The sequence below is a fragment of the Mercenaria mercenaria genome, chromosome 4 (assembly GCF_021730395.1).
Source record: "Mercenaria mercenaria strain notata chromosome 4, MADL_Memer_1, whole genome shotgun sequence".
Lineage (NCBI taxonomy): Eukaryota > Metazoa > Mollusca > Bivalvia > Venerida > Veneridae > Mercenaria > Mercenaria mercenaria.
Window position 1 is genome coordinate 43329674 of NC_069364.1, and position 18276 is coordinate 43347949.

Sequence of the window (18276 nt, forward strand, 5' to 3'; positions counted from 1 at the left end):
AATGAATACATTTAAATTTGTTGTATAAAATATAAATCTTTTGGAAGATAGTCCATTTAAAAATGCTAACGTTCCGGGATTTGGCGTCCAACACCTATAGGCTTCTTGTCTCTCCTCTTGGTCAACTTTGCATTAACTAACAGGGTTTCATTGGTTGAAACGTTATACTCATAAAAACCAAACAAAAACATCAAAAAATTGTAGAATTGTGTACCTTCAAACAAGATTTTTTTATCTGACTGACAGCTAAAATATGGGTATAAACACTTGTGTAGTGAAGTTTGTTTACTTTCTATAAATACACAAAAATCTCCCTGAACATGATACCGAAATGCCAAGTGTAAGTCCGCATGCAATGAAATAAAAACAGCAGCCGGCTTACATAAAACATGAAAATTCCAATTTTATTGGAGTAAAATTGAATTTTTTTCCCGCCAATATCAGAATAGTCCGGAAGTGATGCTTGATTGCATGTTTAGTACATTTACACCTTCAATATTTTACAGATGTTTTGATAAGTGCCTAGCTTGTCACAAAGGTGCAAGTTATTCAAACAATTTAGCTGTATTCGTTCAAAATGTACTTATAACACCAAAATCTACACTAATCTAAAGATTTGCTGTTGTGTTTTGTTTTACTTTAAAAAAAGTTTTTTAGCAGGAGATCCCATTAAATTTGCTGGGCAGTCGCTTATAAATATGTAGAGATTTGCAACAGGTAAACGTACGGTTAGACAAACGCAATCTCCCTAACGTTTCTGAATCAGCAATACATCACCGAGTCAGACGTAACTGCAGACGATGTAGTATTTTGCATTCCAGGCCTTGTTGAAAATCGCTCGTTGTAGTGAGGATCTGTTTTACTTTTCATCATCGTGATAAAATCCTCCGCAAAATTTTCTATTCTTTGCTCTGAATATGGTTATTATATGTCATTAGTGAGTTTTTTTAATTGTGGCAGTGCGGTTCATGATGGCTTTTAATCTTGTTCCCAGGTTTTAAAACTTATATTTGGAGACAGCTAAATGCAGTCTTCACGGTCAGTTTGTTTCGGCTCAGAAACACAAGATAGGTAATGAATTGGAAACGTTTCCACTCTTATCTTGTCCAGTAGTGTTTCACTTGCTTACAAAACAACAAAAAATCAAGATGCCAGAATGTGGGCGTAAGATCTGTATGACATTATAGAGACAAATAGCGACAATTAATAGATCGCTTTATTTGTAAAAATATCCTGAATTTCGCATTCTTTATTCCACTTAAAGATAATCCCCTGTATAAATACGTCGTTAGCTGGATACAATTTTTGAAAAAAAAAATCCAGTCTGGAACTGCATAGTAATATGAGCCGTGCCATGGGAAAACAACATATGCCTTTGCGACAGCATGCAGTCAGCCTGCGCATCGCCAGTTGGATCAGGATCATCTGTTCACTTTAAAGCTATGAAATTGAAACGACGAACAGCACGATCCGCCGACTGCGCGATGCGCAGGCTGTCTGGATCCATGCTGGTCGCAAAGCCACATTGGTTTTACCATGGCACGTCAATTCTTTAACGGTTTACTAACAGCATATACCTCAGTACGACTTTAGGCAAAAGATCAGTAATTACAGTCTGGCTACTGTCAAATAATCTTTGTCATTAACATTTTCTTTTATACATCAAACCAGCTTTGATAACCTCCTTGGGAATTAAGTAAGTGTCTTTTTTGACAAGACATTAGTTGACATTATCGGTTGCTACCTAGCCATGGATTATTGATTTTACGCGCATGCGCCTTACGTGTGGCAAAAGAACTCTTCAAAGATATAAATCCTACATATGAATTATCACTATATTTCGAATGTTTGCCATTTTAAAGATAATTATCAAATAATTTATTATACAGTATACTTTGATTAAAGACATGTATGTTGATTTATCACATCTTACCTGAAAAGACTGCTTTATTCGTATTTTCGTCAGAAAAGAACAAGCATTTCCAGTCTATATGTTAATTAATAATATCTTACCTGAAAAGACTGCTTTATTCGTATTTTCGTCAGAAAAGAACAAGCATTTCCAGACTATATTCCACACATCATACAAATATAAACTTGTTCCTTACATTTAAAAATTTCATATTTTTCATTATATCTATTTTCCCACAACTGCAAATAGTTATATATATTTTTCTCCACCTTAAATGACATCTACATACTTTGGGGTCGCGGCTCCATACCACTGAAGTTGCTGTTTTAACGTGATATACCGGAAATCATTGCGTACCTATTATGCAATTGGCATGATAAAAACATAGGTCACCTGGGTAATCAAGAACGTATCTTAATTTTGAGAGTGTCTCCTTATTAGAGCGGACCATAAAAGTTATGGAAGCAAATAAGATGGCTTTGATGTGATATACATTAATGCCTTCGGTCATCAATGCCATTAAAAGAACGCACTCAGATTAATATATCACGTGACGGAGCTGTTTTGTGAACCAAAAAAAAAAAAAAAAAAAAATCACGTGGTATCTAGTATTTCAAAATCTTTAAGAATAATCTTTGGCACATTAATGGACATTTCCTTTTAAAACGATGAGTTACAAAAAAAATAAAAATTCGAAAGACATTTATCAAATTAATGACTATAACTATACACACTGAAAGAAAGTACCTGATATAAATCTCTATTTTTTCATTTCTTATGTTCACATGCTGGATCATTTTCATATCGAAAATGTTTTAATAGAAAAATTACGATAAACTTGAATTCCGCAAAGAATAGAACAGAATACAGAATGTAAGTGTAGAACACCCATCCCCGCTACCCGCCCCCTCTCTATAATATTTGACCGCTGCATTTGAACCATTCGAACCACTTTGATAATGTCAAATAAAAAAACTTTCAAATTCGAAGAAACAATTAAAATAAAAAATAACAATTTTAAGATGATGATGATGATTATTATTATTAGTAGTATTAGTATTAGTATTAGTATTATTATTACTATTATTTCCTGAATACGGAATGAATTGATCCCCGTTTGAGTATAATTGAATACAAAACCAAAGGCTGAACTTTATTAATTGAACATTTTATTTTCAACTTCGGCTTTTAATTATATTTCAAGTATCATGTAAGCTAATTACGACACGTGGTAAGATATGGTAGATCACGTTAGGAAATAAAAACAAAATCTTTATTATTACTTTATAAATTCATGGAAAATATCTTTTTTTTTTTTTTTTTTTTTTTTTCATTTTTCTTAACCTAAATTTGTCGAGATCAAAATTGCCGAATGAATAATCCATTAATCCAAAATCATCAATGATAATGCAAATTAGTTAAAGCCGTGGGTTTGCAAAGATCTACATATATTTTCATTTGTCTTTCGGCGGATATTTACTGTAAAACAAACTCATTATTGATCGAATCATGGAGGTAATATTACCTCAATGATCGAATAGATCAGAATGCAATATATCATTAGGCTGATCACTACCAAATAGAATGTAAGCCTCCGCAGGTCTATCACAAGTAGTCCAATATAAATAGTACTGATCTTTTTTCCTTTCCTAGTGCATTTTCTCGGCAGCAACGTGCTTACTTTTACCCTACCGCGTTTCAGTATGTATCACTTTACATTCTATTGAAATCGGCATGTTCCTATCGCATGCTAGGTAAAAATGGCGGCGTAAGAATTTAATGACCAGTAAAGAGAAGTTGAAAGAAGCGAAAAGTAGTAAATTCAGCGGGTTTTATTTAACGAACTGTAGTTTTCTTATATAAAAGTTAACACCCCCTTTTCTTTTTGTTTTTCTAAAGTAGCGATCTAGTTCTTTATGGGAATATAAGTCTCTGAAAATCTGATATGCTAGAAAATGTCGAAAAACCGTTATGAAGTAAGTAGATTTTATATGAAATAAAGAACAGCTGGATTTAGTGGTGTTCAGCCTCTAACGTAATTTATATTGTGCAGTCATGTCTTTTTGCCCTACGTAGAGTGCGCATGCGCGAAAATTGTTTCCCGTTGCTAAGCAAATAGCTCTGTGTAAAAAGTTCTATCCACACAGGTAAATTTTACATTTTAGCCAAATTGGAGAGAACATAAAATTATGCCATTTCTAAGCAAATCTTAAAGTGATGGTCTTTTCTCGGAGGTGGCCTTACAAAACACATTGTTTACCAAGCAAGAGGTAGTGGGTTTGATCAAAGCTGTCCGCGGACAATTTTAGCAATTCTAAACATCAAATTTATGTTTTACACTCGCTTTATGAATGTGTTCGTCTAAGAAATTATTTTTCAACGTTCTGAATCTTGACACCACATCAACAGACGCTTATTTCAATGCGTCATAACCAATCTGATCACCTCGGCCTTTATGCTACGCAGTGTATTTACCGGAGTATACGGAAATGCCCGATGTTGCACGATTGGCGTCATAACATTCTAGACGTGTGCACACCTGCACAAGAATGACATCGAAACCTGTCCGTGAAATACAAGTGTAGAACGCCTGCCCGCTTAGCTCAATAGGGAGAGCTTCGGTCTACGGATCGCGGGGCCGTGAGATCGATCCTCGGGCGGGGCATATGTTCTCCGTGATGATTTGATAAAAGACATTGTGTCTGAAATCATTCGTCCTCCACCTCTGATTTATGTGGGGAAGTTGGCAGTTACTTGTGGAGAACAGGTTTGTACTGGTACAGAATCCAGGAACACTGGTTAGGTTAACTACCCGCCGTTACATGACTGAAATACTGTTGAGAAACGGCGTTAAACCAAAAACAAACAAACAAACAAAACAAGTGTAGAACAATCTGAATACATTAAAAATACAAACAAACACTTTTATAATAGAATAGTTTAATAGATATATATTCTAAATGCATGTATACATTTCTGATCTCTCAAACATGCTAGTGACTTGATTTCCAAATAGTTGTTCTTCAATCAAACATACAACAATAAGAACAACATTGGACGAAAAATGATATTCATAAATTCGAAAAAAGTTTTGTTTCATGTCAATTGTGGCAGTGATAAAACAATGTTAAACTTAACATAACAATGCACGACTGTTTATACCATTATTACTTCCGTATTTCGTATTGTTTTTGAAAATATCATTATTGAAAAATAAGACAATCATAAAATAGAAGCAATAGTGAACACTCAAATGAAGAGTTTACCTGATAGTTCGAACTATGTTATGGTGAACTCTTTCTTTAATAAGTACCAAACTTGTAGTTGTATCCGGAATTATGTTTTATTTGTTTTCAATATATATATTCCGCAATGATTTTTTAACTATAATATAAAATAAACTCTTTTAAAACAAAAGTTCAGTTCTAACCGTTTAAATAAATTGCCTTAATACGACTAAACTGAACTTTTCAGGAATATAATTAGTGTATCCCTTCAAGTGGCTTAGATTTTATGGGACTTTTTATTCATAGGGAATATAAATGTGCTATAAATATATTGATAAATCGTCTTTAAACTAAACCATTGGGAGAAACTACGGGCGGGTTTATGTGCTTCGCCAAATTATTTATAAACGATGTAAATTGCTTATTTTTCTTCTATTCTGAGCTATTGAACGGTTTATATCTCCCCAAAACAGCGCCCCCTACCTCGACTGACTATCAATATTTCTAGATAATGAACATAAAACGTAAGTATACATCATCCAGTATGATCCGATAGGACTTATTTTATCATCTTTACTTCATAAACCTATCAATCATCTAAGAGAAAAAATGCTTATCAGCTACATCCTGGGTAATCTACAAAATCTCCCGAGGAACAACCTTCTTATGAGTAACAACTTACAGTATAGTGGTACATAAGTAAAATTCTTGGGGCGGGGGTGGGGGTGGTGGGGGGGGGAATTGTGAGTTGCTACGTTAAAACGAATTATCCTGCAAAACGATGTTTCGTTGCAAAAAAAAATAATTTTTGTTCGTCTTGTAAATAAATATCTATTTTAGACCCCAGGTGTAGCAAATTTTTATAAAAAGCACTTGTTTTCAACTTGGAAACTTAACCAGATGTTCCCTTTCCCGCGTTTAAGCAAAATTATTCCCATCACTACGAGTGGAATTAGAAATGAGAATATAAACATGATAAAACTTTTGAATGATTTCCAAAAACAGATAACTAAAAGATAAAATATTATCAAAATTAAATCTTTCAATTTAATTTAGTTAACAACAACATAAGCTGATGGCAAATCATAATTTTTTTGTGAAAAAAAACAGTGCTTTTTCTCATTATCAAAACGTAGACAAATTGTCTTGGACTATATACGATACGTTTCCAGTAGATGTTTGACTCACCAAGGGAACAAGACGATGTTCTTAAATCATTATTAATCAAGACGGGAAAATCATGGAAAAATTACTTAATCTTTTGCTTTACGAGTTAAAACCGCCTATCTTATCTAGTTAGTGGTATTTACTTGCAAATCAATGGTTAGGTATGTCTTTAATAGTATAAAAATTATCCAATATTTGAAGAGAAGATATACCAATCTGCTTGTCTAGACACCGTCATTTCAAAAAGCCTTAAATAAATCAAAACTCTTTCGCGATAACTAATTTTGTTCTCAAGTGGCCAAAAGTAAAATCACCTTACATCAAAAAGAATATTACATGTACAAAACCATAAAATAATTCCAGGTGTACTTATGCCCTTCTAAAATATATTATGTAGGATTTTTTAATGCACGTGTTTTTTTTTAATGCCTCTAAGTGAAATTTAAATATACATCTGTACGGTAGGTAAAATTCTTGTTTTAATGCATGACCATGTAACATCTACGTAAAGTGCATAAAAATAAGATAAAATATAATGATTCGCTCGTGCATTCATCAATACAAAAATACTGTGGGGACTCTACCCTACTCACTCTTATAATAGAAATTCTAGAGGTATATAAATGTTATCACAGTTCCTGAAATATTGTACATGAACTAATAACGAATACATGTATAAGATAATTACATGTACAGAGTCAGCCAAAAGTTCGTTCACCCAATAGAAGTATTTGGTTACCTTCTCAAATATCATATAAATGCGCTGACCGTTATTCATAACAGAGAACTCTAATAAAAGAAGTTCTTATATAGATTCTGAAAATTAAAGTGTAATTCTACTGACGAAAATCGAAGCAAATAGTTAACACTTTTTGCACAATGCAGCAATGCACGAGCAGGGATGTAAACAAAAAATATATTTACATTTTTTTTCTAAATTAAGGTTGTACATTCATCGGTAATTAATTGTAAAAACATGCCGAAAACAAAATGATGAGTTTCAGACAGCAGTCTGTTGAATATGTAGAAAATATACTGCTATCTGTAAATATATTCTTATTGAATGGTTTGCCAGTTAATAGTTAAAATTATTTGCTCCAGGTTGGAATTATTACATAATTAATAAATCTTTTACAGGGTGTTTTCCCTCAAGTGTTGACGATTAAAACGATCAATCATAAAACTATGGAACGGCGATTTGTATAAAAAAAATAATGTCATAACAAATAGTTATATCGTGATTTACATCTGGAAGCATACCCATTTAATAATAACTGTGATTAATTTCAAAAGTTGGGAGAAAAGAAAATAGTGTTGAGTAACTTTTGGCTGACACTGTATTTTGTCTAAGTTGCTATTTACAGCGCATATCAAACGATCTAACAAAAATAAACATTTTTGCACCAATATCTATCTTTTAATCAGGAAATACATCATTATCAAAGTCACAAAAATCCACACCGACAGTAAAAATAATGATATATTGCACTTATAGACAGATAATCTGAGTTTCACATACATGATACGCCTCGGAATTAACATTTATCCGCTAAGATCTGTATTTTTATATCTCATATGTCATCTTAAGGAATGCCAGAAAAAAAAAACTCTGAAGATTTTAGGATAAACGAATTTTTGGAGTAACAATATACATATGGTATGGGATCTTCCATATTTTAACCAAGATCTTCACACTTTAAAGCAGTAAAATAAGTCAATAAAATATTATGTGTGGTTTTAATCTGAAAATGTAACTTACAGCGGAATAATACATGCTTCAGTATCGTGACAGACATGTTGTTTTACTGACGTATTCAGCTAAATTTTTTCGATCTAACATTACAAAATATAAAAACTTCAAATCAGACTTTTCAAACATTCATAAATATCAAAAAAAAAAAATCACACAGATCCCGAATCAAAAATAAATCCAAGAACAACAACAATCTTTCTATATGATAATGGAAGAATCAGAATGTTTCTATTTTGGAGACAAGAATGTTACTCTCCTTTCCGGGCCAAAAGACTACAATGGGATCTTTTTTCTACCACAACCTCTTAACTATTTTATAAATTAGTTGCCACATCATATAAATGGTATTTTGTTACTCATCTTTAAGTATATTTAGAAACCGTGCGAACTTTTGATAAATTGAGACATGTTTTTCAAAAAACAAAGAATTTGCCAAGAAAACTTTATCGTTCTGCTGATATGTTTGTTTTGTGTCTTTCACTGGCACAACACCAATAAAACAGGGTCTGGTTCCATAAAATATAGATTTAATGTTTTGACATGCTAAAAAGATCCTTCTCTTAGAAATCACTCCAGAAATGACGTAGAGTGTAACTTAGGTTCGTAAAAATTTATACATGCATTTTTTTCTTGTTAAATTAAAGTCAATCAAAACTGCAAAATAATCAATAAAACAATTAATAAATTAATTAATTAATAAGATTAATTAATCCTTCGTAAGAAAATATAATTTAGTCAATAAGTATAACAAAAAAAATCTAATTTTCGAAAAATTCTGCAAGGTGGTCCTTTTCATTTAATAAACTGTAAAAGAAGAATGAATATTGGCACTATAACTGAAGAATTTTATGCACATTCCCAAGGCTTGACTAACATCGTAATTAAAACCCTAAAATAAAATATCTGCACCGCTAGTCATTGGAAACTAATTCAAACAATTCTATCAAATTCATATCAACCTAAAGGCTTTTGGTGCAAGTAAAAAGATGACGTAAAATACAGCAAAAATAGACAATAACTACTGCATCGTTTCTGTTTATAGTTATAGAAGCTAAAAACATGTGTAATATAATCTGATTTCTGGATAGCCTCATTTAATTCCCATAAAATGCGCCGCAAATTAATTTTTTTCGAAAATAAATGTATCCATGGCCGCTGTTTTTAATGTGAATCATTACTGAGGATGAATTCTGTCACAGGAAATAGTTCTTAAAACTTTTTTCAGAACACCAACAGACAATTCTAATTAAAAATATATTTATATTCACTTATCTGGAAAACAGAGGAGCGGCATTTAATCAGACCTTATCTTAAATCTACTTTATGTTATTGTATTAAAACATTCTATTTTCTTTAAACACCAAGTCGTTTCGCATTTCTTTTCATTTGCATCACATGCTTTTTTTTCAAAATGTTGACAATATATCAATAGATCGTTTCTGAAAACTAATTTGCATTATGTTTATTTTTTCTTTGTAAACGTTGCCGCAAAGTCAAACATTGGCGGTTTTTCGTCTTCTTCTTTATTAATACAGTATTTATTAACTATAGGTTTGTTGTATTTGTCTTCATCTTTTTGTTCTATAGGGAAGAATCGCCCGCGCATATACACGAAAGGTTTGGGCTTCTCCTTGGGTTTCTCCTTTGGGCTCTCAGGCGGAGGCTCGGGCGCAACCTCTATGGCTTTCCTCCCGGGCTTTGGTGATTTACTAGGAGAAGCATTACGCTTGTCGGAAGATTTCTTCTTCTTGGACCCGAAAAGTTTTTTAATGAACCCTTTCTTTTCTTGCGAGGGCTCATTGTCGGTCTGGTCTGAAGAAGTACTTCCGGTGCGCGCACGTGTTGTATCGGAAGTGTCGTCAACTGGAGGAATAACTTCAATACGTGTTTTAGGCAGTGTCGTTTTTGGTCTTGCAGCTCTACCGTTATCATGTTTTGTCGGATGCCTCGTTGGAGTTGGCGACGCCGACGGTGCACGTGGTGGGGCATTTATTTTAAGAGACGAAAAGTCTAAGCTCTTGTCTAGGGATGAGGTAGAAGTATTCTGTTGCTCTGACACTGCTGATCGATAAGAGGTACTGGACATGTCGGAACCTGATGAATGTCGATGTTCAGAAATGCTAGCTAACCCATGCTTAGGGTGTCTCGTTTTAGGCACAGTCGAATAGAATTCTGGTTCCTGGCTTTGTTTCGGTGTTGGCGCAGGTAAAGTAGCAGCCCCGTCTTGTTTTACTGTAGTGGCCTTATTGCCGTTTGACTTTGGCTGTGTAGTGGGCGAAGTTTTTCTTAATGCAGCTTGATTCGGAACTGTAGCGATACGCCCCGGTGCGGAATTGTTACGCTTCGAAGTGGGTGTTTTTCTTTGCGTGGACGGAGTCTGGTTACCGTTCTTTGTAGCAGGAACTGAGGTAGCGCTATCACTCGAGTCTCGTCGCTGAGTGTTTGGCTTTTTATCGTTTTCGGCGGCTTTTTCTTGATATTTTGTCTTTAGAGTAGTCAGTGGCTGTGCCTTTCGTCTTACAGGTTCCGTTTTTGTTTCTTTTGTTTCCTTTGGTCTTGTTATTGCTTGTGACTTTGCTACTAAATCCATTACGTTTTTCTTTCTCTCCGCCTCAGTAACTTTGTCAAGCTCTTTTAAAACAGTGTCTGGGTTTTCGGGATTGTCCTTCCAAGGTAAAGTTTCGGCAAACATTTTCGATGTTGGGCTGTTTAGCCGTTCCGATACGGTTTTAAGTTTGTTAATACAGGCTATCATTTTCTCATCCATGAGTGACGAATCTGTTTCAACTGATACATCTTTCTTAACGGACTTTTGAACTTTTGAAGAACGTTGTACTGGTGGTGACTGTCCAAAATTTTCTTGCATGTTTTTTACAAATGATCCCGTGCTAGTAGATTTATCTACTTTTTCACTTTGTTGTAAAGTGTTTGTGCCTTTGCTTAATTGATGGAGTGATGGAGTACACGTCTCCTTTTCAAATGTTAATGCGTGTTCCGTATTAACACCGACATTTATTAAATTACATGGCTTAAACAAATCCATCGCGTGTTCTGGGTCACATGATAACAACATATCAATATTTGAAGTTTCAGATGAAATAATCGTTTGAGCACTAGTTTCACTAACATCCATGTGAAAGGAATTTGAATAGATTTTTTGGTATTCAGCATCGGACCCGATTAAGTCTATTGCAATTTCTGGCACTAATATCAATTCGTCACAGTCCATGTCACTGAGAAGTCCTATGTATGGTAGATTTTCTGTTGAAGTTGACACATCACAGTTATTTAATCCCTTTAGCTGTTCTGGTATGTCATCAAAATCACATGACGTCATATTCGATTTGTCATAAAGTTTAATTTTTACAGTTTGTGTTTCGTGATTAACAAGTGATACGCCTTTCCTCATGCTTTCCGAGTTTGCAATGTCAATAGGAGAGGTCGCAGTATCAACAAACGCCCGCCTCTCCTGGCAGACGTCGCAGACGACAACATTTAATTCACGATCACTATTCCAAAACCATTCAGCATCTGTCATACAACCGGTTTCAATGACATAGCATTCATCTGTGATAGTTTCAACACTTTGCAAAAACAAATCTACTTCAGTCTGTGCATCTTGTTGGCCAATTCGTTCAGTCAGAGTTTCGCCTTCACACGTAGCAATAATAGTCTCCGTTGTACTGTCTTGCTGTTTTACGACATCAGTATATGTCGCTTGCTCCATTAAGACAACCGGATTTGTCGCCACGGATGCTTCACGTGTCGCCGGTCGTGCCGGAGATATACCGGTATTTACAAGCTGTGGTGTAAATGTTTCTGTCCATGAATCTTTGAACTGCGCGATCACAGTCCCCGTTTCCTTATCGCTTCTTAAGACAGGGTCAGTTTCCACACAAGAATCGGTATATTTCTTTTTCTCTTTTCGCTCTTTTTTCTCTTTTGTCTTTTTATCTGCACTTTTCTCCTTTTTCTCTTTCTCCTTTTTCTCTTTCTCCTTTGTTTTACTTTTCCGTTCTTTGGGTTTGGCACCCGAAGCACTTGCGTCAACACTGTCCGCGAACTGAACCGGATCCGTATTTATTTCCATAGTTTTCATTTCCGGTTTAACGTCAGTGCTTTGGTCACTGAATGTAGGCTGCATAGTTTCTGTCGAAGATTCCGCCGTTTCTGACATTTCCGTACACACAGATCTCTCCGTAGTCTGTACGTTTTCTGTCCAAGTTACCTTGCTTTCTTGTGTTAGCGGAGGCATATGCGTACTACTGTCCATTGTAATTATGATTGGAGTTGATGTGCGTTTATTTCGCTGTCCCGTGTAATCAGTGGCAATTGCTTTATGCGCGGAAATCTTATCTATTGTTTGTGTATCCCGGCTGATCGAATCCGGATAAGTCATTGTAGTAGAGTCGCGCGAATCAGCGACATCAGTATTCGTACGCACGGAACGTGAGTCCGGAATTATTCGGACATTTTGCGTAGTGTTAACGCTTTTATTTCTTGTAAATATTCTAGGTTTGTACGACGCGGGTTCTTTTGGTCCAAAATCAATAGGGTCTAATCCGATTGATGTTGTAATAACGCATTCAGCAACAGCAGTCAATGAATTTTGACTTAATTTGCGAAATGAATTGTTCAGACTTTCTTGACTAGCATTTAATGTGTCATCTAGACTTTCATTTGAGAGTGAAATATCCGTCTGCACTCGGCGGCTTTTGATCAAACTGCGTCGTCTGCGTCCTTGACGATCTTTTTCGCCATTTGAACAATTTGTGATAATAATGTCTTGAATAGCAGGTGGGGTACCGTCGATTACAGGTAAAGAGCTCGACGATCCGTACTCCTTTTTCAGCTCCGCACAACATTTTACACATACGCTACCCATTTTATTTTCATCGACAGAACACATTGTATTCACACTTACATCTGTTTTTGATGAAGATGCCTCCTTGTCAAGATTTTTCTTGATATCATTTTGATCGAAACCATTAATAAACGGAGTCCTGTGGGAGTTATTTGTAATAGGTGCTTCAAAATTGATCTCTGAGGATAATGGCGGCAAGGTGGAACTACTTTCAGTCTGTGTGTCACGTGATACACATTGCTTCTTGCGTGGTGGGTCATCAACTTCCGGTAATTGATGTTTAACACTTCCACCATCACAGTCGGTTTCCTCTTCAGATTTCCATGAAATATGTCCTAACTTAACATTCCCCGGCACAAATTTAATACTACTTGACACGTTCTCAGGAACAGCTGGCAGAGTCGGTTCGAGTAACGCTGACAACTTATTTTGAAGTTCTTTTTTCAAAAGCAGCATTTCCACACCACGATCGTTCATTATTATTTCCGCTAAATTGCAAGTGGTTTTCAAATTTTCGTAATTTTCTTGAAGCCATTCCTTATTTTGTATATATCCTTGTATTTTTGTGCCAAAATCTTCCTCAACTCTTTGCATCAACTGGCGCTCTGTTTGTCTAACTTGTGAAATATAGCTAATTGCCAAATCACGTATATTTTCCCTAGTTTCCTTCAACGTTGATTCAACGCAGTTTATATTTGATAACCTGTTCTCAACATCAGATAACCTCACCTTACATCGATCTAGCAATGCATCCAACCCATTTTTGTATTTCGAAAATCCATCACTGAAGGAACAAATTTCATGGTCCCGATGCTCTTGAAATGTACAGACGACACATATGCATTCTTCGCACGGTTCACAATAATATCGCACTATTTCTTCTGGGTGCGTTTTACACTCAATGTCCTTTTCACCTTCAATATCAATAAGACTGTGATGCTGTGTGACTTTTGTTGTTGTATGAAGATTTACACAAGTTTTGCAGAGTAACTTGGCGCAATCCAGACATTTATGACTAGCATGGTTATGTGCCCTTTGTCGCTCTCCAGGACATATTTCACACGGAGGAACTTTTCCTATCTTCTTCCGGTCCAAAACGTCTGTCAAACTGGAAACAAGAAAATTATCCGGTAACCGTCGCACACCACCTGTGGGAATTTCCGTTTTACTCCTACAAAGTGGACATGTTATAAATCTGCTATACAACAAGAACCGAGAGCTTCTGTTAGAATCCGAGTCCACATGTTTTTGAATGCAATCTGCACAAAACGTATGTAAGCATGTAAGTGTTTTTGGATCTTTGTAAGGCTCATAACATATCTTGCAATGCAAAAACTGATCTGTAATTTCCTTCACTAGTTTGTTTCCCGTAGCCATGGTGACTTTAATGACAGCAGATAAGCGTTTGTTGTGAATGCTTGCATGAACACAAATATTCTTATTAATGTTTCTACCTGTCAGTGGTTATGATTTTTATCCACTTCTACAGGTAAGCTGAAAGCACTTATTATCCAATTCACATGAAAATTAGTAATTTTCGTCTGCACTTATGATAGATGAGTTTCCGAAAGAGCTGAGCATCATTTTACAGCTTTTAGTTATCTATTTAATCAATTATTTGTCTACGTTAGCTAATTACAGTTCCTACATGAAAAATTCTGATGATGGAGAAATATAGATCACTAGTTCTTACTGGCGATAGAAAACTACTGCCGAGTTTATATCACCGTGGAGTCAACACCCTGATTTTGTCAGATAAGACAGCACTTCCTGCCTAAGTATCTTGTCTTCTGCTCGGTGACGTCATTGCGCGCGTGCTCTGTTTCTAGCACAGTCGAATCAGATACCTGTAATATAGAAAACATGAATTATATCAGACTACCAACTGACTTGGAATGTTTAAATAATCCTAGCACATCATTTTATTAAACTATCAACAAGATACATGATGCGATAACGTCAGGTGATTTTTAACAAACTTTTATGTTCTAGAAGCATGCTGTTTAAAGATAAGTTCTACGGGGGGTTCGAAAAATAATGTGAATTCGCGCCTCGAGATGTTTCTAAGACAACCTGATGAAAATGTATATACCAGTAAGACATAATCCGCTAGATTTTTCTCTAGGGAAAAGCATTATGGGTATATATAACTGTTTGAGCGAAATCCCATTCCTCATTTCGCCACGGACTAAGAACGATTAGATTAAGTGCTTTTGACTGTTTCCCTATTAATATACACTCAAGCAAAACAGGTTTCTTGATGGTCGAACATTCCAAAGAATAACAGAAACTAAACTACTGTTCATTATGATAACCAAATGGTAGGAGTTTAGAAACAGGTACTTTTCTAATTGAATGAATTCTAGAGTTATTCATCCACTAACTGATGATTAGCTATTTCGCTTCGTAACATTTGTTTCCGCAATAGCTGTTTGCTCTCATTTTGTTTAGCAACAGTGGCTGAATACTACTTTGTACATTTTACACTTTCAAAATATTTCATATTGGCAGTGTTTTAAATATTTTCATTTTCATTAGGTAACGCAGACAGATAGAACGTTTTTTCTAATAATTCATACTTGAAAAATGGCCGATCGAAACACACCAAAGGACATCAAACTAGAAATACTTCTAAAACTCACATTTATCTAGAAAGAAAACATAAAATGATCAGATTTAAAAGTTCAATGTCATACAATGCAAATGTAACATGGCAGTTTAATATTAAAATATCTAGGTTTAAAATAATAATAAAAAAAAACAACAGAAGAAATAACTTGAACCTTGAATCAGTTCACTGTAAAGTGGCTAATATTTGCGATTATTTCTTTTTCGCTAACCTTACAATCGGGACTTTATTCAGTGAGTGCGTTATTCGGAGGGTTTACACCATCAAGCACACCCGAAAAGATAAGTTAATCTGCGTCATGTCCTTAAACTTGAACTCTGATGTTTTGCGAACTCTTAACACAGCGAAATAGAATGTTATCCATGAAACTGCTAATTAAAACCTACACGAATGGATCTACAATAACCTAGTGGAATGCCAGAAAATAACCTTCAGTCACATTTACGTTTTGTTCAAAAATGAATTGCCAATTAAAACTCTGGAATATCGTTTTTTTAAAACTAGTTTGTATTCAGAATATCCCTCGATTTACTATGAAATGAATATAAGCTAATTTAGAGCGGAAGTGGGCATATTCAAAAGTCCGTTGACCAATTTTCATTTAGTGTTTTCCTTACTTGTATCTAACAATTGAATATATGTGATTTGATTCCTTTCAAATAAAACCTTTACATTGTTCAGGTGTTTCGATGTTTGTCGGAAATACTGTATACGTTTTAATAATAATAATGATGATGATGATGATGATGATGATGATAGTAATAATAATATATATTATTATTGTAAACCCGGTAACAATAGAGATAAAAATACGGAAAGCGTGGAATTCTATAAACAGTGTTATTTTCAAGCCAACATGATTTGAAAATAGAAGTATTTTACACACAAAAATATGACATAAAGGTAAAAAGTAACTATTAAATATATGAAAAAAAGGCCAAGACCACTAATTACAACTAAGTGACTTTTTCGGAGAAAAATTATGTGTAGATATAGCATTATAAACGTAGATGATTATAACATACTATTATTATATTATTATTAGATCATTATAAACTTTGATTGAACTTTTTGTCTCAGAACTCAGAACAGAAGTCCGAAAGTACATTATGAATGAACTATATTCTTGTCAGAAAATGAACTGCATGAAATACAACATGAAAAACAGTTTTTGAACATTGACAATGTCAGTTTCATTCAGCTGCAATGATTGATATATGAACTACAGCTTACATAATTACCAGATGGTAAGTGTTTAGGAACAGGTACACCGCTAATTGAATAAATTCTTGGGTTATTAATCTACGAAAACATAATTAGCTGTTTTGCTAGGAAGCGCTTGTTTCCGCAAAGAGTGGTTTGTCTTGCTTTGTTTTATTTTTTTTTTTCTTAAAATCATTCGGTTCTCGTAAGTTCCTTGAATATTTTAATAGAAAGGTAAATGGAAGTTACACTTTTAGTGTACTTAAATAATTTGATTTTTTGCTCACTATCGTACGTCCTAATCACTCATAAAAGAAATTAAAAAAAAAAAAAAAACCCTTCATATCCATGATACAATTATAATGATAGTCAATACAAAATAAACATCATATTTTATCTGGTCAATACTGAATGTATGTCGGATTTTCGCTTTTTTTCTCTCTGCTAAGAAAAGATAAGATCTAATTTTCCAGCGTTAGATGTCAAAATGAATGAATGATAAAAATCCTACTAGAGGAAATTTATCTATGTATTTTTTAAAGTAATAATCTCAGATGTAGAACGATTCAAGTATGTCTAAAACTTAGACAATAACAGAACTTAGAAAATAATATAAACTTTTATATTTTCTACTAACATAAACTAACACTTAAGCTTAATTAATACTTACCTTAAAGATAATTATCAACGTCTCTTTTCCTTTTGCATTTTTTCATATCTTAAAAATCCATTTTATAAATAATTCCGTACATATTGCATAAGGTAAAACTACCTTCTCTGTATCAAAATTATATCCTTAGTTAAAAGTTTGAAATAAATTATTTTTAAAGCAAAACACCCAAGTACGTAACTTCTTTTTACCTTATGATAAATCTCTGTGCTTCCTCGAGCGCAATGCCGGCACACAATTCACGTGTAAATCTCCCAAGAACAAAATGTTTAATCTCAAAAAATCTTCATTTCAGAACAGAATCCATGAGACCTCTCGAGGTTCACAGGTGGGGAACAGGCATTTATTAAAATGTCTTTTATCACGGCTTATCTTACGTAGATGCTACCATTTTATCAAATCATTTTATCTAAAAGGTTAACTAAGATTAACCTACCTGGGTTTCTCAAGCAACACGGGATCGGCCGTACGAGACCTGTGAACACTGGCTTCTGGATAAATATATGATTCATGTGCATATTAACACAATGATATACGGTTTCTTTATAACACCGTTGGAAGTAGATAAAATAGTTTCCTGATTAATACTCGCATCAAACGCCAAGGTTAATCTATCCTTACGTCCAATGTGTATATTTCAGCTGGGTTAGCGGTGTTACAAGTTCCGATCATATGAAAATGAAAATTTATTCTAAGAAATCGTATATTCCATTCACATATTGCACGCGTAATGGAGATGCAAAATTGTGTACCCTCTGCCTACAAGAAGACCAATCACTCTGATTTATATGTGTTGTGTCTTTCAAACGGAACACAAGAAAACGTCAGAAAAATAATGATCATATCTACAG

The 18276-nt window shown here is 34.4% G+C and overlaps 1 protein-coding gene across 3 annotated transcripts; it reads right to left on the reverse strand.

Annotated features, from left to right (window-relative positions):
- Positions 1-9401: 9401 nt before the first annotated feature.
- LOC123551569 (uncharacterized) lies at positions 9402-18276 on the reverse strand. Of its 3 annotated transcripts, none has more exons than XM_045340603.2 (2): positions 17862-18276; positions 9402-14770 (listed from the first exon to the last, which is right to left on the reverse strand). In XM_045340603.2, the coding sequence occupies exon 2, from the start codon at positions 14298-14300 to the stop codon at positions 9522-9524; it is 4779 nt and encodes a 1592-aa protein (XP_045196538.2). In that variant the 5' UTR covers positions 14301-14770; positions 17862-18276; the 3' UTR covers positions 9402-9521. The 3 variants fall into 3 exon arrangements, with proteins under 3 accessions (XP_045196538.2, XP_053397019.1, XP_053397020.1); XM_053541044.1 differs by lacking the exon at positions 17862-18276 and adding an exon at positions 17617-17751; XM_053541045.1 differs by lacking the exon at positions 17862-18276 and adding an exon at positions 17426-17571.